General features: G+C 44.0%; 1 protein-coding gene across 3 annotated transcripts in view; it reads left to right on the forward strand.

Annotated features, from left to right (window-relative positions):
- The window catches only part of ATP10B (ATPase phospholipid transporting 10B (putative)), a 428,501-nt gene that overhangs the window by 312,916 nt on the left and 87,962 nt on the right, over positions 1–27,623 (forward strand). For all 3 annotated transcript variants that reach the window (XM_069199372.1, XM_069199373.1, XM_069199374.1), the window contains one exon: positions 22,935–23,139. In XM_069199372.1, coding sequence (XP_069055473.1) covers positions 22,935–23,139 — 205 coding nt within the window. The remainder of the gene's footprint in view (positions 1–22,934; positions 23,140–27,623) is intronic.

Here is a 27,623-nt window from a genome sequence, read left to right on the forward strand (position 1 = left end):
AGCAGTGAATCTCTGAGAGTGCTCAGCACTTTGAACCATTCCTCATCCCAGTCCTTCTTGAGGCTCTGGTACACTTCATTTCCAAAACACAGCTTTGCCTTTAGGTTCCAGTGCTTTCTGCTGGACTGCATTTTTAGGTCGATCAGGCCAGCGCTTGAGCGGTGCTCCACTTGACATTTTGTAATCTATTCTGTGGGCTTTAACCACACCCATCTCATGCCCATCACTTTCATTCATTTCTGGCCCTGCCTTTCAAAAATCCCTTGATGTTGTTGGTAAATGCATGGTTTGTCTTCCCTTCAGGCTGTTTCGTTACCACCTTGGAGACTAACTCTGTTACATGGATTATTGCACGATCAGGCATGTACCTTGGTGTGGCTCACTATTTTTCTTTTGCCTCGCTGCTTTGCGCTCATGGCAGTATGTTGTTTATCCTGCTTCCTTGTTTTCGGGCATCTTGCTGTTTCTTTGCGATGTGTGTGTGGGGGAGGTGGGGGTCTTTGTTTTTGGCAGTTTTATGTAGTGCAAACTCGACACAAAGGTATTGGAGCACTTTTTTTTTTTTTTTTTTTCAGTTTTATATAGCACAAACTCAATACAAAGATATTACGGGGCTTTACATGAACACCAGTTACATTACACAAGATCACATTAATTTTTGGAAGCAAGGGGAGATTAAGATTTGCCCAGAATCACAGGATGTTGAGCCAGTGCTGAGACTGGAACCGTCTACCCTAGCTCCAAAGTCACCAGCTCGGGCCCTTATGCCACATCCTGTCCCCTAGGGTTCTTTGTCTGGTGCATGTTGGGGCAGTCTGGGAATAACTCATTTTTTATATAGCACTTGGTAATACAGGTTCTGCCATTTCATAGCACTGCAAAGCAGGTGCCATTCTTAACAAAATCACTATAATTAATTTGCATCATCCTTGCAGAGATGAAGAGGTGAAAAATCTGTCAGGATTGTAATCTGTGACATTCTTCTGTCAAGACCTCTGTAGTGGGTGCATTAACCAACTGACTTCAATAGAGATTAACACTAGGTGATAGCATGTGCTCTTGATAACCTCCAGAGAGTCACCAACCAGGTTAGTCTAGGCAGGAAGATGGGGAAAGGTGTTGTCTCCATAATGGGGGGAAAAGGTGTCACCACTCTAGACACAAGCGCTTCATGGCCTCAAGCTTGAAAGCAAAAAACTTCTATCCTTTGGATGTAAATTGGGCCTCTTCAATTAGAGATCAGTTAGCGCAAACTCAATGCACAGGGATTACAGCACTTTACATGAGCGCCAGTTACATTACACAAGAACACATTTTTGGTAGCAAGGGAAGATTAAGTGATTTGCCCAGAATCACAGGATGTTGAGCCGGTGCATGTCATTTAACACACATTAATACAGTCTGAGCAAAGATTTTTCCTTATTAGTACCAGTTTAATGCATGACCGCAAGAGTCAACAACTAAAAAGTGACCAGATGACCTCTGCAAAGGATCTGTCTCACTGCAGAATATGCCAGAATCACAGAACTGCATAATTTTCATGCCTGCACTATGTATACATGATGCAGTCTAGGTTTCCAACACAGGAGTTAATATTTTCTCTAAAGTAATGTATGATTCCTATTTATTACTTGTGTGACAATGAGAATTTGTAGGCTGACACAACATCTATTTATGCTTAACAGCCTTGGACACATCCGCTCTTAGCATCACCAAAACATTGATCTGTTTTCAGAGCAGCGGGTCTTGGTTTCTTCAATACTCGCAAATATTCCTGTCACATGACTACACTATTTCTGGACAACTTCTTTGACTTTAAGAGAGATCAGAGCTGAGTCGCTGCCTGAGTGGGACATGACTGTCTTAGCTTATTCTCATTGTGTGTTTTACGACTACACTAATGCTGTATGCTTTCTATTTATTTAAGCATTTGGAGATGCACAAGTTCTCCTTCAGATGTTATATGGGCTAACAAGGCCCTGTGGTGTAAGCAAGGTGCCTTATGGAGTCACCTAGTGGTTAGGTGGAATTATTGCCAATTTACATTAAAAACCTATATGAGGACTGCACCACTGGCACAGTTCTATTTTGCCTGAGGAGCTGAAAATTTCACCTCTCCCTGGCCCAGCTGCTCCATCAGAAAGTCCATTTAATGGCTGGGCCAAAATAATTCTCACATGGTTTGTCCCAGCCTCTAATGGCACAGACAAGCTAAAAATGATGGAGCGGAATGTGCTTCACCATTTCTCAGAATATTGTATACAATATTACCGTTCACACAGAGTTTCTTGCCATCAGGAAAAGGTCTGTGTGATTTCTAATTCACGGCTGTGCCTCACAATCAAACTGTGTCTAAACTGGAAAGGGGACCAAGCATCCACGTGATAGAATACAAGGCACCACCACTGTGGTATCCAGTGCCACGACAGTGACATGGACAGTGGCCACCATTGGCTGGATCAATGCCCACTTCCTGGTCTGCGGGTATATTATGTCTGCAAACCTTATCCCAGCACCCAATTGGGCACCATGAGATTTACTTGTCAAATGATTTACAGGAAGCATGAAGTTGGGCTTATGTGCCTCATAGCACTCCTTGTACGATTCAGTCATTTGCATGTATAGGTTTAACTTACGTGTGTAAATGGTTCAATTTAGAAAAGTGGAATATGCATTGGAGCCTATAACTCAATTAATACACAGATAATATAACACCTTTATTATGTAACATTATGTTGGAGTAAATCTGCTCTCATGGGTGTGGAGTGTGCATTCCACTGTGGGGAATGCCGTAGAGAATTAGTGCACACTGACAAATGTATGAAATAACTACTCACAAACATTCCCAGCCTGTGAAAGTTTAGAGACTAACTGTTACAGACCGGAGTAAATCATTTCTCAGTAACTAAATAAGGGGAAACATCCCTAAAAGTTGTGAAGTTGAAGGAAATGTTGATCCTCCACTGGGAAACACATTTTCCCTGTGCAAAATGGGGGGAAAAGTTAGAAAAGGTAAATCTCTTAGTAAACATTTTTTTATCATATGGAATTGTTTTCCGTGAGTAGTTATGTAAGTGTAGCTTCTTACAATTGTGAGTACTTCTGAAAAGTTGTGACTGTTGCAGGCTCCCAGGATTACTTCTGGAATTCTTTGAGGATTCCAAAATCAGAATCGAAAACCTCCTCCTTTATGTAGGAGACGACCTAAGACTGTAGGTTTACTTAGTGAATGTGGCCCCTTATGTCTGGAAAAAAAACACAAGCGTAAAACATAACTGGAGGAGCCATTACTCCAGGCCATGTGGCAGCCCAATACCCCCTCCTGAATATGAATATTTATGTTCCTGTTTTGCTTCATTCTAACTTGCCATTTAAAATGAAGCCAGTGATTTGTGGTCAGACGGTCTTTGTTTGCTTCTGTACACAGACGTTTGGCCTAATTTGCTAGTTTCAGGTCTTTGCATTCTGAAACAGTCATCTGTGGCTTGGGCTGCAAAGCCATAGCTGCTTCATAGCATCCTCTGGCTGGATAACTTTTCACTTCATAATTCGTATGGGCCTAAAAGTGCTTTCTTTTAAAATATTTTGAACACTTGATTTTTCTACTTGCTGGAAACGCTTGCTTTGGGCCTCTGTCATCATTCTCCTCGCTTAGAGAGGAAAGAAGTCAGTCACCTCACAAGCTGATAGAGTGAGTGGCCTATTTATAGAATACGAGGTGACACAGGAAGCAGTGCACTGCACAGCAGCTTTATTCCATTTTCATGTTGTGGTTCTTCTGTGCTAAATACATATTATTATAGGTATACATTGAGGTTATTAGAACACTGTATTGCATTTCATTATAGAACACGCATGTCCATTGAAGTACTGGGAAGGCAGGATCCATGCAAAGCTTGCAGGGTAACCCCTGTGTAGACAAGTTCCATATAAATTATTTTTACGTAATTTATCATATGTGAGTATCAAGAATCTTTGACATGGTTCTGGACCTACCTTCGATACCCAAGAAAAACATATATTTGAATAGTTTTCATAGCCCAAAAAAATGCCAGTGAACTCACTTCGTAGGAGCTCACTGGTAACCACTGGCCTAGGAGAAAAAAACACTCTATTGTCCAAACCCGGGCTTCTTGCTTTACTCTGAGTGGTCCAGATGGCAAGGTCAAGACTTCAAATTTTGAGTAGCCACCTCAACAGAGAGAATTCTCACTTCAAAACCATCAGCCAGTGCACAAATATATGCACTGAAAAGGCACTGTCAAAGCCAGGAGATTCAGGTACACATACACATATCTGTTCTACGGAATCCAGTCTTCGGCTGAGGGCTGTCATGAGACTATTAACCCAAGGCAGTGCTTTAAATGAATACAGAGCATCAGCCCTTCGTATTCCCATTTAAAACACTGACCCAAGATCACTGATGTAGCACCTTTGGAACCTATCATGTCAGCCCATCTACCACTGAAGCTCTGTTTCACCAATCTGCACATATTTGAAGCCTCCTGTTCAGTTAAGCTGCCTCTTCTGTTATTCTCTTAGTATACAGTCAATGTTTCAAAAAATTAGGCTGGTATTGCCAATGTAGAGGAATAATTCATTTAAAAGTTTAACACAGTTTAACATCGCTGCCCCCTTTTCTTTGCTTCTAATTCTTTTTACCCCAACATTCTCTGGGCTAAATGCCACAAAGCTGCCTCTTTTGGGCTTTTTTGGTGCTATAAAAGTTTAGGTAAACACGCTAGAAATGGTGCATCTTTAGGTTCTCACAGCTGGTCTGTAGGAATGAGGCAAAAACACTCCCATATGGTGGCCTCTTTTTGTCCTCTCTCCTGCAGCAACAGGCCTGGGAGGGTTGCTGTGGCATTTAGCATACACCCATTACACTCCAAACCAAAACACATAGGTAAAATAACTTGTCATCTACAAAGCCAATAGCTCCAACTCTCTCAAATGTGAGACATATTGCATTGCAGATGCCTGTTATTTCTGTGGAAATATACCTGGAACAGGCAAAGCAGAGACCCCAATCGGCTTGAAGATAGTCATTTGAAACAGATTGATGTATAATATTGTACTTTATATTGTATTGTAGCACTTAAGCTTGAAGGTCGCATGTTAGCATCCCATCACGGCCGACTCACCCTTTCAAGATTCCTAGGTTGATAAAAGGAGTTCCGTTCAGTTTAGTAATACCCCGTTACTGAAGCCGCGAGGGCTGAGTGTGGCTGTGGTGTATCCGCTGCATCGCTATTTTACTGTCCTCCAAACGTGGCTCAGATATGGTTGTTATTAGCTCTATTCATAATAACATGACGGCTGCACTTTATAATACACTAGAAGGGAGCATGCAGCGGGTAAGTGGGAGGCCATTCGTTAAGCGGTGAACATCTTTACAAATACAGTGCCCCAACTACATACGCGCGATTTTCTGTACCACATAAATAAATATTGCACTCTTAGTGACTGCCAAGGACTTGAATGTCTGTGTCTTCCTTGGCCCGGGGCTTATCTTCAGGAAAGATTGAAGGCAAGCCTGCCCTTCCGACGTGCGCGCTTACCGATGGGTTCCCAGCATCTCCTCTGTAAGAGCACACCTTGCAGAAAGCGTGAGTGGCTGAGAGGACCAGTGTGCCTTTACGGACGTGTTTCCCTTATGTCTTGTAATCCTGTCAGGCCTTTCCTTTCAGAACGGTAATCTTGTCTTGGTTGCTGAAGGTGACCCAGTAATCGGATTTCCTGCTTAGCACTGATGTCAAGTGATCCCCATTTTCATGGGAGTTTTTTTGGTCTGTGCCTGGTCTTCTGGGGCCGTGTGGCAGTCCTGCTTGAGTCTTTCTAGCAGTAGCCCGACTGCACTCACTCTGTCGGCACCCTCTCCCAATCCCTTCAGTTGTAAGAACTGGCACTAATTTGGGTGAACTTGACCCCTCTGAACACTGGGTCCCGTTGTCTCTGCACCTGCTGCACTGTTGATAGCTACACCACTGTACTAAACTTTCAGCATCTTTACATAAATGACAACAGACAAAATGGCTATCCATCTACTTTCCCATTTCTACAAAACGCTGTACGGTAATCATTTGTTCTAATTGCTCTATATTCATCAAAGTTACAACTTCCAGAATGCATCAGACCTTTAAACATAAGACCTACACAGCAACCTGGAGTACTCTATAAAATAGCATTACAGGGGCGCCTTAGCCTGGAATGAGCACGCTTTTGAAATAGTTAAAATGAGCTTCAAATTCCATACAATTGATGCGAATATCGGAAAATAAAATATATTTTTTGACACTTGAAAGACTTTAAAGGAGAAGGCATATCCCCATTGTTTTACAAATCGGTAAAACAGTTTGTGAAATAAGCCAGCTATGGAGTTCATCTCTTACTACAGAACGTGTTGCTCCTTAACAGAACACCTGCTTGCAGAGGATGGCTTTGAAAGCACAGTTGCCAGGAATAATATTGGTGGGATGCAAAGGCAGCCTGTTACCGGTTCCCTGTGTCCATCTCATTGTTTACCCTTCCTTTGGTCGGTAAAGTACTGAAAAACGTTGACCTACGTAAAAATATCAGTTTATGCAGCACTTTACTGTACTATCACAACACAGTCCTTCATGGGTAGGAGGGACCGTTCTCACGTTGCAGTATTGGAATGATGTAAATAGTTTATTGTCCACCCTGTAAGAGAATATTGATACAAAGAGTAAGCCCTGGGTAGGAAATAGCAAGTGGAAGCCTGCCTACCATTCATCAGCTTAGTGCAAGGTCTTCATCTGTTTTGGCGGGCCGTTCAATAATGAAGATCTAGATCACAAGGCAGAAGTACGTCTTGAAGGAACGAAACATTTTAGGCGTCCCTAAGATGTGTTTATTTAAATCATCATTTTAGAATACCACCAGCCTAAATGTAGCCTCTCATCAGTTATCAAAAGTACTTGAAAATTGCTCTAGACCATCCCGTTTACCACATTTTTGCATGTTAAATTGTGAGAACATGACACCTTTTTTGACCCCAAAAGTTGGTGCAATTATGATACCGGCCAAGCTGCATAATCGATATGAGGATGTGTTTTTTTCCCCTCAATCTAATTGTTGTTCAGATGTCTTAATCTCATCTTCATGTTGTTGCCGAAAGAGATTGGGATGATATGAATTGCAAAACGTCAAAATCCATATTCCTGCTGTACACTCAGTAGCGTGGGGGGTGCAGGGGGGGGCCGGCCGCACCGGGCGCAACATCTGGGGGGGGGGAGGGGGAGAGCGCTCGCACTCGCAAGTGCTAAAATCCACGGGTTAGGGGGCGCAAATTACTTGCCTTGCCCCGGGTGCTGACAACCCACGCTACGCCACTGTGTACACTGTTGATGATTTACTTGGCTTCCCGTGCAGGAGGCTATTTTGATATAATCAAGCACTGTACAAATTAGATTAATGAATTATAAAATGCCTTTGAGATTGTCATGTTTCCTCACACCACATTCATATGTGGTCCTTACAGTGCTGTATTCCCTCTATCATGCACGTAAGTGATCAACATCGTGCCCTTGGTTCTTGAGTAATCATGGTCTTCTTCCACTGTCTAGTTTCCAGGAGGTGCATATTGCCCCCTGCTCTCCATATTTAGTCTTGAGTGAGGCAGATTGCACTGTGCTCCTTTACACAGTGACTTTCTCGATGCCCTGAAGAATACCATCTTAACGTACCCCATGCTTCTAGGCTGACTAGATGTTGCCTAGCTTCGAGAGTGCATGGATGATATGAACCAAGTCGTTGTTTATGCTTCCGGCACTCCACCCACTGATTTGCTCAGACTTCAACTTAAGGCGGTGGCGTCATTGGGAGGCCTTGTTATTGTTGGGCTGCATTTTAAGAATACAATGAACTTCTTTTCACTTCCTCTAAAGGCAAACCACATCTAATTATGGAGCGTGGCCTTAGGCTTTCAGTGGCTCCACTGAACGGAGGTAAAGCTGTTGTTGTGCCTCATGCTGTGGAAACCTCAGCTGTTGTTTGAGAACATAAAAATGTCCTCGTTTAGAGTAGGTAGGGATGGGCGTTGATATGTTCATCATAATGGGCTGTTGTTCAGGTTCAGTCCAATACTGCATAGCGCTTTAAACTCTCCACCTTCCAATGAGGCCTTGAGAGTCTCGGAGAACTGAGGCAAAACGGGTGCCCATCACAACGTGACTTCAGTGTATTTAATTTACGAAAGCCTAAAATTCAAAACCTGTGCTTTTTAAACATGTTTGCATTTGTCAACTTAAAATGTTAGAATTATACATTTTCTGCGACTCGCCTTTCAGATGTCATCCCTTCTTATTCTGTTTTAGTGGGGAGCTGTCACTGGTCGACTGTAGCCAAAGTCCATCATTAGTTCCCAAAGTGTCAGTCAATAATGTTCTGATATTACCATATATGGTATGAGTTTCGGTAGGACATCCTCGGATTGGAAGCAAAGAAGTGTTAAAAAGAAAACTAAAACGAGACAAGAGCCCATTTCAATCCATGTACCCAGGATATACAGCATCATCCCTGTATGGGTGAGAACTGCCCTAACGCTGTTAGGAAGAGTCGAAGCCCACCTCTTCAGAGAACGCTACATCATAGTGCAGTAACAGTGTAAGTCTGTGTTGTAATGCTTAAGTGAGTCATACTTGGAACCTTGCCGTCCCTGTGTTCCAGGACTTACTTCTGGAGTTGTGAGACGCTAAGGTTCTGAGAGTAAGGCGGTTGGGGAGAGCTGAGGAGTTGTAAGCTGACGGAGCACGGATCCTATCTTGGGTTGTTTTCCTGCAATAAATCCTCGTTTAACTTGCAGTGTTTGTCATGCTATAACACTGGCGACGATCTACCAACTCTGAACCCACGGACTCGTCGGCCACTTGATTTTTGGATCCGCGTTTCCGCTTATGGTGTTTGAGACTAATTAGTCTACAAACTGAAGATTGCTGGAGGAGTACTTGAGGTACTGTGCCACAACGGAGATTTCAGTCGTATTTTATTTTTTCCTACCTCTTCCCGTGTGGAGACAGCTGTCGAAGCTCGTGCTGTGGCCGTTGTTGTCTATCGTAGCGCGCCCTCTCTCTCGTGCACCCTCGCGCCTCCTTGCGCGCATGTTTATTTGTAGAACTGGGCAATCCTGACGTCACGCGTGCCTTGAGAGAGCGGTTCAGGATCTAGACCGTTACGTGCAGAACTTGGCAACCAGTATCTTTGGTGTTTTGTGCAAGCGGTTAAAGATTTCAGGATTGATCTACAGATAATGAGTTGTGTGTAACTGTGTCCAAGCCATAATAATCTAAATATAATTGTCTCTCTCTATCCATCGGTTTCAACAATTTCAACGAAGGAAAAAAAAGGAAAGAGAACTCACATTTTTCTTGTTTTCTTCATTTATTTATTTTTACTTGTGTTTCGATTTAAACTTAATTTTCTTGTGCGCTACTATGGCTACACCTACTATGTCACAACCACCTCCTTTCTTATCTGACAAAGGTGACCCCATTCTTCCATGGAAAAGGTGGAAAAACCTTTTTGATTCTTATTTAATAGCTATTGGTGGAGAAAAATTTTCACCAGCCAGGAAACAAGCGGTTCTTCTACACAACTTGGGAATTGAAGGCAGAAATATATATGACAGTTTGGAACCTTTGGCTATTGGTGGAGCGGATGGTGAACCTAGAGATATTTTTGAGATGTCAGTGGCAATCCTTGCAGCACATTTCGAATCCAAACTTAATATTGTTTTGGAGAGACATAAATTTTTCGCAAGATCTCAAGGTACCACTGAGAGCGTGGGGAATTTCGTAGCTGCCTTACGTACTCTGGCACGCACCTGTGATTTTGGTGAAATCACAGACTCTCTTATTCGCGACCAAATTGTGCGCTGTACCAACAGTAAAAAGGTTCAGGAAAAACTTTTAACGAAAAACCCCGACTTAAGAGAAGCCATTGCCATCGTTGAAGGAATGGAGAGTACTAGCAACTGGATCAAAGAAATGAGTCATACTGAAGGGGACAATATGGCTACTGTGCATTTACCAAAGGTTCAAGAAGAAGTTTCTAGGGTTAGCAATGACTTTAAAGCACAAGCATCCATTCAAGAGAAGAAAAGAGACATTAAAGGGTTGCGTTGTTATCGTTGTGGTAACGTGGGTCATGCTGCTAACAGTGCCAATTGTTTTGCACGTAACTCCTTATGCAGAAAATGTGGGAGGAAGGGCCACTATGCTAGAGTTTGCAACAACGATAAGAGCAACATTGATTGTGTTACCGATAATATCAATAAGATGGTATTATGTGTGTGTCAAGAGATTGACCATGTTGGGCAGGTTTCGGGCACAATTGATGAGGGTCCCGTGGTCATGCCTGAATGCACTATTAAACTTGATAATAGAACAGTGGTGGTTTTAGCAGACTCTGGTTCTCCCTACACTATGGTTGGTGTTAAGAACTGGCAAGCCATTTTTGGGGAGTCTCTGGACTCTCTCATTGAACCCGACATCAACCCGGTCAGCTATGGGGGAACCAGAATAGAGATAGTAGGATATAGAGTTATGAAGATACAATTCCAAGACAGAGTGACCATAGGAAAGGTTTATGTAGCTAAACGCGGTAATAACTTGTTAGGATGGCGACACCAACGAGACATGGGTATTAAATTAGATCCCAATGCAGACAATCAAGTCATGGTGGTAAACATTGAAGATGATACGTTACAAATTTGTAATGAGTTTCCGAGTGTGTTCAGTGATAGTTTAGGGTGTCTAACTAATTTTGAACACAAGATTATACTAAAAAAAAATGCTGTGCCAATAGTACATAAAGTTAGAAGAGTACCTAAGTTAATGCTAGAACCTCTCAAAGCAGAACTTAATAAGTTACTTGAAGCAGGAGTTATTGAAGAGATAGAGTCTTCAGAGTGGTTGGCCCCTGTTGTTTTGGCACCCAAGGATAATGGGAAACGCACCCGGATGTGTGTGGACCTCAGGGATCTTAACAAATACATTTGGATAGATCGCCAACCCCTACCTAACATTACAGAGGAATTGTCAAGTTTAGGTGGGTCTAGAGTTTTTAGTGTATTGGATCTTTCCTCGGCTTACCATCAGATTGTCTTGCACCCCGAGTCCAGGCACCTCACCTCCTTCGTTACACCTTTGGGGGCTTACCAATTCTTGAGGATGCCTTTTGGCCTAGCCTCGGCGGCCGCGTGTTTCCAGCGCATCATGAAAAAAATCTTGGGGGAGGTCGCAGGCACGTTGTGTTTCCAGGATGATATTCTAGTTCATGGTAAGACGATAGCTGATCATGACAAGGTATTAAGGGTAGTTTTAAGTAAGTTAGCAGAGGCTGGTTTTACTGTTAAGAAGGAAAAATTTAAGTTCAGAGTCACTTCTGTGTCATACCTGGGACACACCATTTCAGGTGAAGGGATCAGACCCAAGTTGGAACTAGTGGATGCTATAATGCAGGCACCTGAACCTAGAGAAAAGGATGACGTGAGGTCATTCCTAGGGTTGGCGGAGTATTATTCTAAATTTATTCCCAATTTTTCTAGCGCGACTCAACCCTTGAGAGCCCTTTTAAAGAAGGGGTGTGAGTTTGTCTGGGGGGAAGAATGTATGACTGCTTTCTCTTTTGTAAAGAACTGTATTGGAGTGATGCCCACCTTAGGACATTTCGATGTAGGTGCGAAAACGTTCTTGTACACTGATGCTAGCATCAAGGGTCTTGGTGCTGTTCTTCTGCAGAGAACTGGTCAGGAGGAGAAGGTAATAGCTTTTGCTTCTCGTTCTCTTAAAGGAGCGGAACAAAACTATTCGGTCATAGAAAGAGAGGCCCTTGCCTGTATGTGGGCGGTTAAACACTTCAGGTTTTATTTGTGGGGCCTACCTTTTGTGGTGAGGACGGATCACAGACCCCTTGTCCAAATCTTTTCTCCTAAGAAAAATGAAGAATTGACCCCGAGAATACGGAGGTGGACGGAAGGATTGTTAGAGTACAATTTTATTGTAGAGTATGTGCCTGGACCGAAGAATGTTGTGGCGGATTTTCTGTCCCGTTTTTCGGTTGACAGAGGTGATGAAGTGGATGATGAGGTCATGGTTGGTTGGGTAAGGGAAACGGCCATCAACGAAGTGGAGTGGAAGTTAGCTGCAGAAAAGGACTTGGACAGACATAAGCTTGGTGAATTTATTATTAGGGGATGGCCAGAGTTTAAGGATATACCTGACTCATTAAAAGGCTATTGGAATGAGAGAAATGAACTTTCCTTAAATGGGAGTGAGTTGTTTAGGGGAAGCAAATTTATTCCTCCCATGGGGCTGAGAAGTAAAATTTTGAATCTGGCTCACGAGGGGCATCTGGGCAGGAGTTTAACTAAATCCAGACTTAGAACTATCTATTGGTGGCCAGGGCTGGATAGTGAAGCTGAAGCTGTTGTGAAAGATTGCTTGAGTTGTGCACATAATGACAAGAGCAAAGTGGTGGCGAGAGCGCCTCTCTCTCCTGTCGAGGTCCCGGATAAACCCTGGGTGAAACTAGGTCTTGATTTCATGGGACCCTTTCATCTGTTACCACCGAATGAACGATATGTCATGCTCATGGTGGATTATGCATCCAAATGGGTTGTGACTAAATGTGTGAATTCAATTGATACCCGTACTGTGATTGAATTTTTGGAAGAGGAGTTTTCTAAAGAAGGAATACCTAGTCATTTAGTCACGGACAATGGAGTGCAGTTGATTTCACAAGATATGAAGAAATTTCTAGACTCCCTTGCTATTGTGCATTTGAGAACGGCCTTGTACCTGCCACAAGCGAATGGTTTAGCTGAGCGTATGAATAGGATGGTGAAGGCTTGTGTGCAGGAAGCTGTTCAGACTAGGACTCCCTTATCCATTCTTTTAAGAGATCTGTGGTGGGCACATCGCAACACTCCTAATAGCATCACCAACATAGCCCCTTTTGAGTACATGAGAGGAAGGGTGGGTCGTACTAAGTTATTCCCGGCATGGTTCAGTAACACTCTACATCGGGTTGATTTGGACCCAGATAGGTTTGATAAGGCACCTAGTCTCCGAGATAAGTACCAACACAATTACAAGTTGCGTTTTGATGCTAAGCATTGTGTTGGCAAGGTGAGGTGGAGGGTTGGTGACCTAGTGTTGGTGAAGATTCCGAGTTTTAAAACCAAGGGTAAATCATCCTTCAAGGGCCCTTTCCGCATCAGGGAAGTTAAAGAAAATGTTGTGATCCTGGACAATGGGGATGTGTGGAGCATATCCAGAATAGCAAAATGGTCTGGTGTGGAGAACTCCTCTACTGGTGTCGAGAGCTCTTCCACCTTGAATGATTGGAGAGGAAATCTCTCTACAAAAATTTCCATGGAGTCTACTAATGTTCCGTCCAGACTACGCTGTAAACCATGCTGGATGAAAGACTATGTTTCTTAACGTGTTGTTAGCTGTGGGTTATTTTAATACTGTATTTTTCCATTGCTTAATTTCTTTGCTTGTTTTTGTTCTGTTTGGGCTCTGGGACATCAATGTATAGGGAGGGGGATGTGTTGTAATGCTTAAGTGAGTCATACTTGGAACCTTGCCGTCCCTGTGTTCCAGGACTTACTTCTGGAGTTGTGAGACACTAAGGTTCTGAGAGTAAGGCGGTTGGGGAGAGCTGAGGAGTTGTAAGCTGACGGAGCACGGATCCTATCTTGGGTTGTTTTCCTGCAATAAATCCTTGTTTAACTTGCAGTGTTTGTCATGCTATAACAGTCTGCTCCCAGAAACCCGCTACCTTTCCCACCACCTGTTGACTGTGTCTTTGCCTTTAACCCTGTGCAGCTCTGTGCTGTCTTTAACTGGGATAACACTATACAAGTGCCACATACAAGTAATTTTGCCAACTGTTTCTTAAAGTCTGTTGATTTTTATTATTTTTTTCTGTGACACAGGTGTTGGTAGGACAGTGAGAGGCTCACGCAGGTTCATGGTAGGGTGGGCAGGGATCGTGACTGCCGGCCCCAGAGTCTTCACAGGGCATCAGATGACAAACCCCTTTGAGCAGTCAGTATGGCACACTGTTCTGGCTAGTAAAATCGAACACTGGTCCCTTTCAGTGCTTGTGACTCTGCTCGTTGGTCAGCCTCAAAAGCTGGACCACAAGAAAACCTATGAAAGAAACCTGTTCAGCATGTGGGTCAGCCCGGAAGCACATAATGGTGAGCTGTTGCTGCTCCGCATTTGTGAGCTGATCTATCTGTGCAGCAAATGCTCTTTTGATGAGTTACTAGCAGGGGCGGCTCCTCCATAATAACGGAGGAGCGTTGCTGCCCCACCCCCGCTTAGTCAGACAGGCAGTGACAAATAAAATGATAATAAAACAATATTATTATCATTTTATTTGTTGCTGTCCCTCTGACAGCTTGGAATGTAGGGTGGGGCCAGGCCATAGGGAAGAGGAGTGGTGATAACTATAAAGTGTGCATATTGGTTTGTCCGACCATCTTAGTCTGTCCAAACCCGCATGCGCACTTATAACTCCAACCTGGCTGTGTTACACAGGCGGGTTAGAGAAATGGCACAAGCTTACTGTGCCTGAGCGAGCATCAGACCAGCCTGCCTAGGCCAATCCTGGTACTACTCTCATGCTTGCTTTAGCATGAGAGCAGCGTCTGGATTGGGCGTCTGTGGTGACTGCTGGGAAGAGAGGGAGCAGCTGTCGGCAGGACCAGGAGTAGCAGCGGGATGGAGCAGCATCCCTTTTCATTTTTATAGCGCCCCCTCCAAAAAAAACCCTCCTGACCACTCTTGATTGGCAGTAGCTGCCACTGGTTACTAGGCTAGTGTATGCACTGTAGACAGCGGAGATCCTTCAGTAACAGTTGCACAACTCTAATTACATTGTGATCTCGCCCTACCCCCAGGTGTGCCACAAAGTTCTCTGCTGCCTATAGCTATGGGCCAGTGTACGTAGTGAGGAACCAGACATCTGCTTTTTAAGCCAGCCAGATTCAGCCATTGCTGTTGGGCCATTTTGGCTCCCTGTGAATCATTCAGTAGGCATTGTGAATGTGTCAGAGGTGTCAGGTGGTAAGTGGTGTTTGAATAATGCCATGCTAAGAATGGTTGTTGATTTACTCATGGCAGTTGACCAAGGTTCTTGTTGTTTGCGGTACCTAGTGTTACTGCCTTCACCTGCACATATCTACCAGCACCTCCACGCACAACAACTAGACACCTTCAGCAAGTCACACACCTTCAAGGTGGACAAACCACTAAACCAACAAAGCACCAGGCCGTCTCAAGGGCTTGAGCTCTTAACCTTCAGACTAAGAACCACAAACCATAACCATTAGGCCACAAGAGACGGTGGCACATGGTATGGGGCCCTTGGAAGCCAGGCCTATAAATACTGGACAGGGGCTTTGGGTTGGTCAGTATGATGTGGGAGGGGGAGGGAGGAGCTTCAGATTTCTCAACATTCACGCTGGGACATTATGTTAAAACACACTGTATGACAAACAGAGGGCTTAAGTGGCAGAGGAAGGAGGAATCCAATTTTTAAGGGTACTTAAAACGCAATTTATTTTTAAACTTAGCACTATACCTTCAAAACATAGACCAGAGAGTGTGTGTGTTTTTGGCAGTGTGACGTAAAACTCCCAAGTGAAATCCGACAGACACTACCCGACTGAAGGCACTTGTACCCAACTATTTACTGCAGAATACACTTTTTAAGGGGTACAACACCCCACAAGCCCCCAAGCTACGCCTCTGATACCGAGTCGCTGCCCTGTACTGGAAGGACCTGGGATGCGCAAAGAGCCCTCGCAGCTATTTTAAAGTCATGGGTTAGGCCATGTCTGACATACTTTAATTAAGGCTGCTGATGTGACAGCAGCAGCAGTGCACACCCTCCTGCCCTGTGCATTCCTTCATGTTTCTCGTCCTGACGTCTCAGCTGAACTTTAAAGATCATTTTTCCCGCGGCCCTTCCTCGTGCACGCTGTCTTTAAACTGGGCACTCCCAGTCCTGTTGTGTGAAATAGGGCAGTGGTGCAAGGCTGCTGAAAGCTCGAGATCTGGTTAATGTCCACGCTCCATGCCCCCTCCTAGTCACGTGGTATACTCGTTGCAGGGTAGCCTTCGCGAAAAGGTTTTATTTGCCTCTGGTTAAGGACTAAAGTTATTGTATCCCCCCAAAAGATGAGGAGTGTGCTATTCGATGAGGTTAAGTGGTTGTCACATCTGCAGAGTGTAGTTTCATGTGACTTGTAGAGCCTCTGAAAGGACAGCTGTAACCAACTGATATGATTTCAATGTAGTGGTCCGCTACTATGATAGGGACGGAGTAGTATACTCCTATAGGAAAGCGCTGGAGTGATTGTCTCCACAACGTGATACCCTGTGTTTCCATGAGGTACTTTAGAGTGATTGTCCATCGCAAGCGTTGTTGTGACCTCGTGGAAGGATCCGAGCATTTTCTTCTTTTCTCAGACACACAGTATCTACTTGCAGCTGAGGGCGAGAATCCCCTCCTATGAGTGAAGTGGTATACTCTACCATGTATGGTTTGCAGTGATTGTGTCCTTTGTATGGTATGATCTCAAGATGGGAGCATAGGTAGGATTTCTCTCTCAATTAATATGAGAATCTATGTCCAAAAGGAAAGTTATTTTTCCTCTGATAAATGTATCGTTTTCGTACAGGCAAAAACTTGTGTTTTTTTTTTTTTTTTTTGGGTCCGTGGGCTGTGATCTCCCCTTCAGACAGAATATAAAATATTTGTTTCCCTTAAGTGCTTTGGAAGACTGCATTCAGTTTTTCGCAATTGGTTATTGTCAATTTCATAAAATGTAGCTCTGCTGTATGCAAGAGTAAAAGTGGCTGTCTTCACTTGAAAAATGCAATATATCATAGGTAATATCTGGGATGGTTTAAAAAAAAAATCATTATCTAAGTAACGTTGCCTCCGCGTGCACCCAACAGGTAAATGAGGGTCTCCCCTATTATCTATTCACATAAGAAATACTTTTTGGTTATCACTTATGTTGTAAGCAGGGCGATCTGCCAAAACCACGTGAAAACAGAATTGGAACAACACCCTCCTCACCTTCCCAACAATAATAGTCCCCACAAATAAGGGGTAGCTGGAGGGTTCCTGACGTACAGAACCGCAGTGCACTCTATAGACAAAAAGCTAGCATGCTTTAGCTTCAAAGGTGACCCACACAGGGAGAGGGTGGTACTGGAGCACAGAATCACCAAGGAGGCAACCATTCCTTTCTCTTACTCCTATAACGTCGGGGGGTGCACACAATAACTCATCTCTCATGTGTTAAATTAAATACATATCATAGTTGCCCACATCAATGGAGGAGTCCATTGATAGCTTCCAGGGGCACACAGAACAAGACGTGCCCCATTGTTTGAGTGCTCCTTATGGAGAAACATCCAAAGAGCGCTGGTGTGCTACCTCTTGTAGGGAGCTGCTGTGCACCATCACAGGAAATGTTTCTTTCGTACAAACGCTACGAAATCAGAAACCACAGTTAAACGCAAAATACATTCAAGAACGATAGAGAAAATCCAGCCACGTCTTGCAGGTTTTTGTGTTTGTTGGGTTGAGAGCCACGCCTGGGTGAAAGGGCACTCAGCTGAGCTTCCAAAATTATGTAGCTATTTAAGGCTTTATCAGGCCTGGGTTACTAGGCGCAATGCTTGCTATCAACGTATCACTGACTCTGGGCATCTGCGTGACTCTTGCCCTGGGGACGAGAAGATTCAGCAGTTCATCACAGCTCGAGCCCGGTTATGCTTTAAGTGCCACAGGTCTGTTTGGTCTTAGATGTGGAATTCGGTGGACTCCAGAGCCAGTCTCGAAGAGCTGGTACTGCCTCAACGGTGCCCAGTTTAGTGTGTTTTGGAAGCCATCACTATCTGCTCAAACTGAAGTTTTTTTTGAAAATTAGAGTGGGAGGTCCATAGCGAGGGTGTCCCTCGAATCCAAACCATCTGGCCAACAATGATGGGACTGTTGTGGAGAGAAGGGAAACCAAACTGTGGGGAACATATACGTGTGTCATGACCCCTCTTCTAACCACCACCATTTAGAACCCTTACCCACTAATGCAAAAAAAGGTGGAATTTCCAAAGCTTAACCGCTGCATTCGATGAGCTAAGCGGTTACAGAAAGGTCACACAAGGTCAGTACAGAACTGGGACCCCACAGTATACTTCCCCATGCCAATCCAATGTCTTCATTCCAGCAGCCTTCTTCCTCTGTATTGCAAACCAACACTGCTACACTTGTGTGCCAACCATTGCACCTCTGCCCTACATTCTTCTGCTGTACGTGCAGCGTTTATTGCTTTATTTGTTGGGTTTTGTTGTAAAACTACCACTAGGCCAGGTACTTCCTCGTGTAAAGAGCCAATAACACTTGTCTGGCCCCATCGCAGGATGCGTCCCTGCTGATGGGCTTGTCCTTTGTCCTGCACTCACTCTGCACGTGACCAGCCAAGACTCCCAGCTCCTCCACGCCATGGCTCTGGATATATTTAGCTGGGCACCTTTGCCCCAGATATGAAACGAGATCACTCTTTAGTGTGTTGTACTCGGGAGTGGAGACCTTTTATCAGGGCCTATCAGCAAGCAGCTCTGTTTACAGATTGTGTCTGCATCCCAATCACGTTTCACACCCCTCCCCACCTAATGGCACTAATGGTACATCCGAGCATATAGCCCAGGAGAGGCATCTCAGCAGAAGAGCTTTTAAATGCAGTGGAACAGGGCAGGATATACCAGGAGTTCCGGGGAGGGGGGGAGCACTTCTGATTACTCAATTACCAAAAATATCGCATTAATAAGACTTTTTGATATGGTCTTGGGTTCCACATATGGAACTGAGTGTTGTTCACAAAGCACCTTAAATGGTGTCTCCTTTTAAAAGGGAGGATTTGCACCTTTCCATATGCTACTCATACAATGGCATTTTCAACTCTATATAACACAGGTGCTCAACACCCCTATTTAGCAATGTTTGAGGCCTCGATAATGAAGATAACTTTAAAATGTGCCTCACGGTAGGATGTGGCATGAATGCCCAGGAAACTGCTGCAACAATTTGTGCGCTGGGATCAAGACACACTAAAAGATGGGGGCAATAGCTGGAAGTCTGGGGTGAAAAGGTGGATGTTCCCTTTATCTGCTCGTCCTCCTTATCTGCACGTGCCCTGGACTGCCAATGAGCTTCTGAGACTTGAGGGCCCATCAACACATTCTGCAGAGGGGCCTAACATTTGCATTGCCCAACTGGGGGAGGGGGATTTGAGGGGGTCGAAGAATTAGAAAAGCTTTTATAATTTTGAGAGGTTATTAAAAGTATCTTCGCATAAGACCTCCTGCAAGCACTGGAATCCTAGTTTTCGATGTAAATATAATATATCGAGGGCTCCCGGAATTATTTGATTCTGCTTCCCGGGAGTGTTTTGCATGATAATGGTTCTGCTGTATTTGCTGCATAATTTGCAGGTTTTCAAAAAATAAAGTTTCAAGCTCAAACAGATCAAAAGTTGCTAAAATCTCAGACGCATGTTGCCACACAGTGGAAGGTCCAATGAAAATGTTGATAGGTCATCTTTCACTTAAATATTACTGTATTGGGATATCAAACTGATACTAAGACGTGAAACCTTTGCCCAGATAGACTTACCACGTGAAAAAAGGCAAAATTAGGAAGTGATACTATCACAAAATATGCTATATAGCATTGCATAATTTGCCACTTCTTGCCGCATAATTGTCTTCCCCTTCAGCAGCCCTGACTATATAGTACGGGGGATGCATTTATGTCTCGCATCACACCCCTGACGAGGTACTGAAGGGCTCTCTATGGACAGTACGATTCAGGTTTGACCTAGTCAATAGGGCATTCTGGCAGCGCCATAAAGAATGATCGGTCAGTGAATGATCGGTCGGTGTATGAACCGTTTTCTAGGCTGTTTGTGGTCCTGTTTTATGGTCTGATGGGTTGGTTTTTACTGTTGATTTCCATATTACTACAAACACTGCCTGTAGCAAGCAAAATGGAATGAAGTCTCTCATACTTTGCAAAACACCTTATACAATTTATCTTTACAAATTGAAATCTGCCCGATTTGCAAAGGTGGGTCACTTTTATAGCTGTCTGATTCGCTAATGGGGACCAATTTTATTCTGATGCCCTAGCCTATTTTCTTTCCCAATCCGACCCAATATTCGACGAGGTGTGCTTGATGTGAAGAGTTGAGCTTTTATTCGTAACTGAGTACGCATGGGAGGAAATACCTAGAATATTGTGTTCAATAAGTACTTGGCTTCTCTGCTGTAAAAGGTGTCAATAATGGCAAACAGTCCCACGTTTGATGGTTTTAGTACTTTAACACTGCTTAGTCTTTTGCACAGTTACCACATGAATACCACTAATGTAGAAAATATGTCAATGGATTGGGCACTAACAGACAAAGTTCCTTGGCCATACATTCCTTTCAGTTCCATCTTCCGTGGTATGCCCTGAGTGTCCCTCACTATTAAGTCATTCAAGGGCCTACACCTTCCTCACCACTCACTTCCTCCTAATGGGTCTCAGAGCCTTCTTGCCTGAGCCTCTTAAACAAGCAGAGTTTTGTCAATAATGATTCAGTCTAGCTCAGCCCTTGCAATTTGTGGTTTTACATCAGCATCACTCATTGTTCTCTAGTACACATACATCGCCGGCATCTTTTCAGCTCTGACTTTAACGTACTATTTTTTTTCTGTTATAGTTAATGATGCCCTTCTCCCCTATAAATGTTCAACGACCATCTAGGCCTGGTCCAACCTGACTCCTCTCCCTGAACCTTGTTTCCATGACACTGAACCGCCGGCATCCCACTGCTCTGAACATTGTGCTGCGTCCTTGGTTCACTTTCGGTATACTGCAAACATCTTCCCCTCTGCGTTGTGGCTGCCGGTGCGTGGCGTTACTTGTAGTGTCGTCGTTAATGGCAGTGTAGCTTCCATGCTGCATATTAAGCAGGGAAGATGACCACAGTGCATTATCTGTAGGATGATTGTGGGATACCTTAGCTGATACCCCCCAAAAGAATGCCAGATGTGATGAAAGTGAAGTCCCCCAGTTTATTTTATACATCATAATGATATTCAGCTAAGATGCACCTTTTGCAAGAGGTGAAATGGTCTTCATGGCTGTGGCAAAATTGTGTCTTTAATGGTGTTCATTATTGTACAACATGAAGTGACTGGCTCTGAATGACTCTCCTGTCAGCCATTTTAAAACATTTACCTGCACTAAAGCTTCTGCTAGCCATTTGAGTCCTCATTACGAGTTCCATATTAACTCTGTGGAGGATATACTGGCACGGGACTCAATGATTCCAGACACTATTTACCCAGTAGTTAACAGTGATCGTGAGTTAACTCCCTTGAATGGGGAATAACCTCCAATACCCAGATTTAGCAGCTCCTTTTACACATGTTTTTACTCGAATCAGCAATCCCATTTACCACATGCTACAAGCAATCGATAAATGGGACCAGGGAGGCCATAGCAAGTTGCTTGGCGTGGGCTATGCAGGGGTAGGGTTGCAAGAGGGCTGGGTTGCTGGACTAAATGAGCATTACATGCTTTCCCCACTGCTCAGGGTGAGAGTGAAGAGGGCGCCAGCCCTGGCCTCTGTTCACTGCTGTCCCCAAAGGCCCTGTGTTTGACCAGGTGCTTTTTTGCACCTATTAAAACAAGGCCGGGTGTTTCTGCACTTGGTAGTCTTAAGTGTGGGAAAACTGGATCACTCTGAATTGTCTGGAGCCTTACCAGCCTTCCCACCCTCACTTTCACTACCTAGGGGTACCACTCGAGCCACCTCCTTATAAGAGACTTGGTGGGGAGAGTGGTGATGGGGTGGGGGAAGGGAAGAGGGGCAGGGTGTGTTTGTGTTTTTCGTCGTTTTGTCAGGAAGGGCAGCCTTCCTGTAGGTTGCATAGCACTTTTAAAGTGTGCTTCTTTTTAAGACTTCATGGATACACGTTTGAAGCATGCATCTGAGTTCAATTTGATTATAATACCTTTGCTGAACGTTATACAGCACATACCTTGTATCCAGGAGGAACAATCGCCAAATATCATACCATGTACCTTGTATCCACGAGAAATAACAAGGAACATCTCATTGTACGTGGGTAAATAAAGAGTAACTAATACATAATAAACTTTTCATTCATCCAAGTGTCCTGTGTTTTTTTCATCATAGCAGGTGAAGGTGCCTTTGAGATCCTCAAAGTTGTTGGGCACTGTCAGGATCTCTTAGAACGTATTAATAGGTTTTCTCTGAAAGATCCAATGGCAATTTTCTGAATTGTTCCCCCTAATATTTCAATATTTAATATCAGTTTTTAATCCATTCTTACACGCTCCGATGTTTTGCACATATAGGACCTGAGGCACTTTGAGGTGAAATCATTCGTCCTTTATAAAAGTGTGGTCAAGCAGGGAAGTTTCCTAATTCCACAGTGGCATCCTTACCCCTAGGCCACATTTCTCCCCTAATATAAACATTTCTTCGAACTAGATCCAGCTTATATTTTTTATAGTCCATAGAAGATGTGAGCTGCTTTTGTATTTCCTGTACATATTATGGCCTTTGTTCACACAGTGGTGTGGGGTAATCAATCCTAACAAATGATGTGGTTTTATGCAACATAGCTAAATTCCCTCTTGAAGGCTTGTTTGGCTAAACTGTATGTGTTCAGCATCCATCCACTTGGATTGCTCATGATGTTCTTACAGGCTCTATGAAGCCAATAATTGCATCCTGCAGTAGAGTTGTGTGGTAAAGGTCCCGTCTTTGTTACTGACACTGCATGCCCTTTATTCCACCACAGGGCAGAGCAGGGTTATGTGGAGAAATGCTGGCGAGAGGTGCGCGTCGGAGACTTCATCAAGATGGTCTGCAATGAAATCATCCCTGCAGACATCTTGCTGCTCTATTCCTCGGACCAGAACGGGATCTGCCACATTGAGACAGCCAACCTGGATGGTGAGACCAACCTCAAGCAGAGACAAGTGGTGAAGGGGTTTTTCAATCAGGTAGGCATGTCCTAAAGCTACTTAGCATGATGTGTGGATTTTAACAGATGGTGAAATGGGATCTGCAGAATTATCCTATGGCGGGTTTGCTGTTTAATGAGCTCTTTATGGTGAACAGTGAAGCATGAGATTGATGGAAACATCCAAAGGCACTGCTGCTGAAAGATCTAAGGATGTCTTATAGGAGGGTTTCACAACCTCCTAGGAAGGGTTACATCCCTACCCTACGAAGGACACAAGCAAAGCCACCTGTAGAAACATGCATCTCCATTAGGTGGGCTACGGCTCTCTCTCTTGGCATTGTTAGCCCTAGAGGAGAATGAGTGTCATTTAGCAGACACATTTTGTTAGAAGCATAGCTGTTAGGTCAGTGATAGGTTTGCATGCGCATGATATGGTTTTAGAACTGGGCTCACAATAGCAAGTGTCCCAGCTACACCATAGTGCTGTTTGGGGTCTTGGGTGTTGCTTAGTTGAAGTTAATTTCGCAGCAATTTGAAAGTCCCTGTGGTGAAACTTTTTTTGAATGGGTGGATTGAGTGACTGTGATTGTTTAATACTGTCTGTCGCCATGCGCTAAGCAGTGGCTTGGAGAGGTTCTGTGTGCCCAAAAGGCAGGTTTGGTATGTCAACGTGTCACGGAAGCTATAATGAGGTACCAGAGTGGGAGGGCCCTTCTTGGAATAGGTCATGTTATGGGTGTGTTTTCACGAACTTCAGCCACCAAGGTAATACCTTCCTCCAGCTCTCACTGGTGGTGCTGTCACGTGCATGAAAGTTCAAGAAACCTGGACACTGTTTGCACCAGCGTCTCCATTCATCACATTATTTAGAACAAAGCAGCACGTAAACGAAAACAGACACAAAAAGGTTAGCCAGTTTGTATTGAAAACATTTCTCTGCAACTGATCTTGGTCAAATCAGGTACTTTCGGAATGTGTTGAAACCTTCAGGACCCTGGTTACTGGGTTTCATTCTTAATCTGACTTGTTTGCAACATTCCAACTTTAGATACAAAGTCCAGCTTGTCTGTCTGATTTCCGTATATTGTCAGAACAGCCTTATAATGTAAAGCATCGCAGGTAATCCGCTGCCCATTAAGACCAACACAGTGAGAAGCCTATGCACAGCATGACACGTCAGCAGCCATGCATGGATGAAGAGAGAGGGCATGAATACTCAGATATAGGACGGGCTACAAACATGTGTAGAGAGGACGTGTACAAATGTGGTGGGGAATGCTGAAGCAGGAATGCATAACCGGAGTAGAGCGCCAGCATTGGGAGGTGAAGAGATAAATGATGTGCACTGACCTATGCAGGGATGAGGAGCAGCGGCTGTGCCGGACATAGTCAGTGGTGAGGAGGAGCCAGGCTAAGAATGGAACATTCACAAAGGAAAGAGCCACAATATAGGAATGACACACGGAAATATGATATAACAGGCATGGAGACGAGAAGAGTAGAGCGAAAAGAGAAACAGAAGCAACTGGGGAAGGTTATATGCAAAGGGCAGGGGAGAAGAGATATGACGGTCATTCATGAAGGGAAACCAGTTGGAGTGCATTTGTACGGGTGAGGGAGAACAAGGGTAAAGACATGCGGAGAGATGCCAATGGAAAGGTGAGTGGAAACTAGGGAACAGTCCTATGTGGTAGTTGTGGAGCAAGGGTAATATGTAGGTAACACTGAGGGGTTTCTGGCTGTATAGGGCATGCATACACATGACAGCAAACAGGTGCACGGTGGTGGGGACAGAGGGAGGGAATGCCCAGGAGGTGCCCCCAGGCCTCCATCCAGGCCCCCCCTCTTTCATCTTTGGTACTTTTGCTTCATCCCCTTCAAACCTTCTACCACCTCACAACTGAATGCCTCACCTCTGACAGAAAACCAGGCAAACTTGAATCCTTCCTTACTTAGTTTGCCTCTTTAGGTACCTGTTTGAACACCCTACCCAGTTCCATCCACAGAACGTTAATTGCTCTCAAATTAAGACTATATTGTATATTTATTGTAAAACAGATTGAGTCAAGTACAACCTGCTAATTTACCTGACAACTTCACCACATGCTTGTCGGATACCAGCTCCATGTTCACTCTTACCCTTTTGCCTTAAAGATGTGTGAAATAGCCAAATATTTACAAGTGCTGAGGAAAAGCTGATATGTCAACAGTGGCTGTCTTCTGAGCAGAGAAAGAGCAAAAGAGCAAACAGGGACAGAGGCAGCCATCGGTGTGCGTTGTTCGCACCAGAGTGGAAATTAGTGAATTGTATGCTGAATCCACGCTTACTCAATAGGCACATCACCCCAGTGCGTGAGGACGGGGTGCAGCATAACATGGCGGAGAGAGGACATGGCAGAAATGAAGAGGACTAGGAGCCAGATGTATCAAACTGTTTTACCCATTCTGTGTCTATTGCAAAATGTGTTCGTACATATGGCCCTGGGTGTGGGTCCAGTGGTGGTGTCTGGAGCTGACAGTCCAACAGTGTAATTGAGTAGAAGACACCTATCACAAAGTCGCAGGTTCATAGTAAATTGATATTTCACAGCACCTCTAACTCAATATTAGCCACTCTGTCACTGACCCCACCTGCTATTCCCGCGCCACTTCCCATCGTGAAGGCTCCTTGTTCAAACATTGCAGTTTAGCACACCTCCTTACTTTTCCGTAGCTGTACCTCGTCTCTTTCCTCACCCTTGTTCTTATCCACTGGTGTGGAACCATCTGGGACAAGGAAGAAGGAATCAGAGAAATGAAAATAAACTGCCTTTCCCATTTTCGAGAACTTGCCCCTGCAGCCTCCAACGAGAGAAGCAGGTGCTGCCTGCCCCCAAGGCCTCCCGGGTCCCAAGTACAGCATTGGGACCCCAAGTTTGCCCAATCGCCTTGTCGAGGAAACAACAAATCACAAGTATAAAACTGTTGCGATATCAGTCCTGCTCTGCTTTGATGTTCCTGTAATTAGCATGTCCAAGCCATACTCTCAAAGACGGTGTTACTTTTGTCCTCATGGCGACGTAAGGGCAGACGCCCTTTAACTAGACTTTTCACATTCCATCAAGATAACCTTCTCTTTTCCCAGCCAGGGTTGTATCTGGGATTGTATTTGAGTCTCATAAACTAGCCAGGTAAACGTTGTCCTGTCCTCTGCCTGCGAGTCCCTGTGAATGTTTCCCTCCGTCAGGATTAGCACGTACAACCATAAAGACATTTATGACAAGTAAAAAATGGAATAAAAACAACCGTCATAGTGTGCCAAAATGACATGTTTAGAGTGACACTCCCTTTCGACGGTATTCTGAGCATTTGCTGAGAGCAGTTGAAAGCAAAAAGGCAGATTCCTTTGTTTAAATGCACCAGCTTTCATTCGAGGTTGAATCCCTCAAAGGGCAGAACTCAAATCATCAAAAATGTTTCTTCACAACCAGTAGTGTACTGTGCAGCATGGACATTTACTGCCTGTATATGTGTCGACATGCATGTGTCATTGTTCTGTGGGGCGAGTATATAGGCCAAGGGATGCACCAGATACTCTTCCATTGGGTGCTGTCTCAGCAGCCAAGAGCCTCCAGTGGGTGTGTATAACTTCAGAAAGAGTTCACCATGTTACCAACCAGCACTGACATGCTTGCTGTCAGTTGACCTTTGAGCCTATCAGTTTGGAAGGGCGGAACTTCCTTCTCGGTCATTGCAAACAAAGAGTGGAATTATAATGGCTGCATATGAGCGTTGCTCTGCAAGTTTAGTGCCAGGAAACTCCGTAGAGTAGCATTTGGCTTTGCACATTTTTCATTCATTCATTTGTGAGTATCCATGGCGTTCGTTGCTGAAACATTAGCATAGTACTAGTATGAATGAAGACTTAATGAAAAATAAAACTTGGTGTTTGGGGAGCAAACACTTATTTACTAAAAATGAACAGCTGGCATTTCAGAAAAAAACTGTATGGTGAAATGAAAATGGTAAGCTTTAGTTTTACGATGCAGTTTCCAAAATGAAAGGCGTGTGTATTGCAGAAAAAAAGTGTATTTTTATAAACTGACAAGCTGATGTTTATTATTGTTTTTGGGTGGGGGCGCTAGTATTGTTTGGTACCATGATAGATAAGGCTGATGTAACTAATCTTCAGTCAAAACCTTTAACGTCTTAATTACGGTAGCAAAAGCCCTACTTCCTGAGCTTCCGAAATGTGTCTACCTCTGCTGGGTACTGCCCGAGTTCACTATATTTTGTCTTTTTGCTCTGTGCCCCTTCACAGGAGTTTTATCATTCATAGCATATTATTGAGCATCTACTTTGAAGAGTCAGGATGGACGAATGAAAGGAAGCAGAATGTGGAAATGTAGATAGTTACTCTAAGAAATGATAGGCCATATCAAATGGAACTGCCTGTAATCTATGGCTTTTCAAACATATTATAGGATACACTGGCTACAAATTCACCATTTTGCAACCATTTTCTCGCAATGTCATGGGGAA

The sequence above is a fragment of the Pleurodeles waltl genome, chromosome 7 (genome assembly GCF_031143425.1).
Source record: "Pleurodeles waltl isolate 20211129_DDA chromosome 7, aPleWal1.hap1.20221129, whole genome shotgun sequence".
Taxonomy (NCBI): Eukaryota; Metazoa; Chordata; class Amphibia; order Caudata; family Salamandridae; genus Pleurodeles; species Pleurodeles waltl.